General features: G+C 37.1%; 1 protein-coding gene across 1 annotated transcript; it reads left to right on the forward strand.

The window, feature by feature from the left end:
- Positions 1–580: 580 nt before the first annotated feature.
- Positions 581–3,069, forward strand: LOC141325641 (uncharacterized). Its single transcript, XM_073834409.1, has 2 exons — positions 581–712; positions 1,737–3,069. The coding sequence occupies exons 1-2, from the start codon at positions 628–630 to the stop codon at positions 2,792–2,794; spliced, it is 1,143 nt and encodes a 380-aa protein (XP_073690510.1). The 5' UTR covers positions 581–627; the 3' UTR covers positions 2,795–3,069.
- The last annotated feature ends 215 nt before the right edge of the window (positions 3,070–3,284 follow it).

Here is a 3,284-nt window from a genome sequence, read left to right on the forward strand (position 1 = left end):
CAACACGTTCAGTCTATTTTATATGGTTTACAAGCGATTTAAACTGTATAATTAGTGCACGTAACATTGTAATATTTTATCTAATAATGAACGTTATTTATTGTGAGTAAAGCGTATCCACACAGTGTCTGATTTCTCTCTCTGTTAGTGATTCAGATCAGAAACACGAATTACAAACTCCGAGTCAATTGAGTCAGTTGATTCACAAAATGATTCACTGTTTCGAATCGCTGCTCGCTGAGAGACCTGCTGCTCAAAACAGTGAAGATACAACGAGAACAAACTTAAACATGTGTAATGACAACTTTCAAAAACAATTGCAAACGTTTTTAAAATCGAATAGCAGTTTTTAAAGTGTGTAATCGATCAAATGTGATATACTAATCATTACGTGTTAATCAAAACTGAATAGTAAGGTAAAATGTTTGAGTGTTTGTCTAATCAGATCATTTAAGTCCATTAACTATTACTCTGATTCCCTTACTAGTGCACTGACTACTGAACTAGAGCTGACTGAGATGCACACACAGATTTAATTTTTCTTTTTTATATTTCTGTTAATTACTCTCATCTTAAACAGGGCGTTTCCAAAACAGCAACTGAGATCCACGTGACACTATTATAAAGATGGCGTTTATTAAAGAGGAGAGTGAAGACATGAAGATTGAAGAAACATTCAGAGTCAAACAGGAAGATACTGAGGAACAAACAGGTTGGTTTTTATTCTCAAAGCTGAACTATCCTATGAACTGTCCTGTACATTTGCTGAATTAATTTCCCTTTGGTGGGTGTTTTTCTTCTCTGTTGCCCTCCTGCAGCTTTTTTGAAAGGATTTTAGCTTCATTTATTCTTATAGTTCTCTTAGTGCTCTGATTTAAAAACAGCATTTTAAGAATTGTGTCTATTTAAATGTTAATGTTCACTGCAAGGACTGTGTTTCATATGAAATGGGTAAAAACAGGTTGTGTGCATGTGGTCTTGCTCTGATGTAATGATGACGTATGCGAAATAAAGTCTGGCGACAGTTTACTGAATGTTAGTCGTTGAGAAGAGACTTAGTCAACTGAAATTTTATTATTTGGTCAGTCACAGAAAAAAGGGTCCATGTCAATATTGAACAGTTTGTTAACAGCTGGTCCTTGAGGTGGGCCTAATTACGGGCAGGAAATAAAAACATTTGCCTGTCATTCATCAACCTCACATATGCCTTATCATTTGAATATCTTGGGCCAAAGCGGGTTTTGAACAAAGGCAGAGTTTATCTGAGTTAGAGACGGTCAGCACCACTGTTTATTTCCTACATTTTCATATTAAGTTATCAACTGACACCAACATTTCAGACATTTAAAACAATTTTAATGGCAAAACAAATTTTCAGATACCAGCGAATTAACTTCTGAATTACATACAATTGCGACCCGATGGGAATTATGGTCAAGGCAGAAATATATTATACACAATGCTAAAAGTTGCATATGCTAACAATCACTACAATAAACACACATTATGTTTATGAAAATACCAGAGTCTGCTTTTAGAAGAACTTCAGTAATACATGATTAAAATCAATTATTTCTTTGTTTTCAGTTTTGTTCTGTGTCCTCCATGTGCCTTTTTTTAAACTGGAATTCTGCATAAATTTCATATGCTTTGTTTAACTCATTTAACTGAAATTTGATGTGTTTTTGTGTTTCTTGTCTTTAAACTGGCGTTAACTTTTGTCTTTTTCATCTTAGATCTGATGGCACTGAAAGAGGAGAGTCAAGTACTGAATGAAATGGAAGAGAAAGATCATGATTTCATAAATGGAGAAAAATCTTTTAGTTGTTCACAGACTGAAATGACTTCCTCAAGAAAAATGACTCGAAAGACAGGAAGAAGTTCTTTCATCTGTCAACAGTGTGGAAAGCATTTTAGTCTTAGAGCCAGTCTTAAAAGACATGTTAGGAGTCACACTGGAGAGAATCCCTACACATGCCCTGAGTGTGGACTGAGTTTCCATCAAAAACAACACTTTGAAGACCATATGAGAATTCACACTAAGCAACCCTACACATGCCCTCAGTGCGGGAAGAAGTTTAATTATAAAGTACGCTTTGAAGAACACTTAAGACTTCACACTGGAGAGAAGCCTTTTACCTGCCAGCAATGTGGAAGAAGTTTCAACCAAAAAGCACACCTTGACAGACACATGAGAGTTCACTCTGGAGAGAAGCCCTTCACCTGCCAACAGTGTGGAAGAAGTTTTAGCCGAAAAGAAAACCTCTATTACCACATGACAGTCCACACTGGAGAGAGCCTTTTCACCTGCCAACAGTGTGGAGTAAGTTACACTCAAAAGGAAAGCTTTAACAGACACATGAGAATTCACAATGGAGATCAGTCTTACACGTGTGATCAGTGTGGAATGAGTTTTGATCAACATGAAAACCTTAAAGTCCACAAGAGAACTCATAGAGAGAAACCCTACACATGCTCTGAGTGTGGAAAGAGTTTCGGTCAAAAACGGCATTTTGAAGACCACATGAGAATTCACTCTGGAGAGAATCCCTACACATGCCCTCAGTGCGGAAAGAGGTTTAATCTTAAACGACACTTTGAAGTCCACAAAAGAGTTCACACAGGAGAGAAGCCATTCACCTGCCAGCAATGTGGAAGAAGTTTCAACCGAAAAGGAACCCTTAACAGACACATGAACCGTCACACTGGAGAGAAGCCATTTATATGTGGTCACTGCGGAAAGAGTTTCAGAAATAAAGCAGCACTTCAATACCACATGAGGTTTCACACATGAGAGATCTGTGTTTTTATGCTATCAGTGTAAAAGGTTTAATTGTGTCAACAAATGAGTTGAAACAAGCAGATGAGATCAAGTGTGAAAAAGTTCTTGAAGATGTAGCACTCATGGTAAATGTAATAGTAAAGAGCAGAGGAATAAAGTGATAAAATGAAAATGGTATGTAAGCAATGATTCTAAGTTTCAATCAAATAGGAAATAAAACATTGAGGTGTGGAGTAATAACTGGGGTCCCATTAAGTGTGAACATGGGAATATAGGAGGAAATGTAATAAAAGCCAAATGCTTACAGATGACTTGAGAGTGTTTTGTTTTCTCACCTGAACTCTTTCTTCCTGTCAGTTTGTCTGTCATGTATGTCTTAAGCCCAAGCCCATGCCATCTCTGTTGCTGTAGGTACATTTGTTGTTGTCACGAGGTGACGAAATATTTAACTTTTTACTTTGCCAGGCGGAACTAATGTTTGCCGCGATTGCCTCCCGTCGGA

This window comes from Garra rufa, chromosome 2 (genome assembly GCF_049309525.1).
Source record: "Garra rufa chromosome 2, GarRuf1.0, whole genome shotgun sequence".
Taxonomy (NCBI): Eukaryota; Metazoa; Chordata; class Actinopteri; order Cypriniformes; family Cyprinidae; genus Garra; species Garra rufa.

Coding starts and splice junctions, on each gene's coding strand:
- LOC141325641 (XM_073834409.1), top strand. CDS start 628: ATGGCGTTTATTAAAGAGGAGAGTGAAGACATGAAGATTGAAGAAACA. Junction 713..1,736: donor AGATACTGAGGAACAAACAG/GTTGGTTTTTAT, acceptor TTTTCATCTTAG/ATCTGATGGCACTGAAAGAG.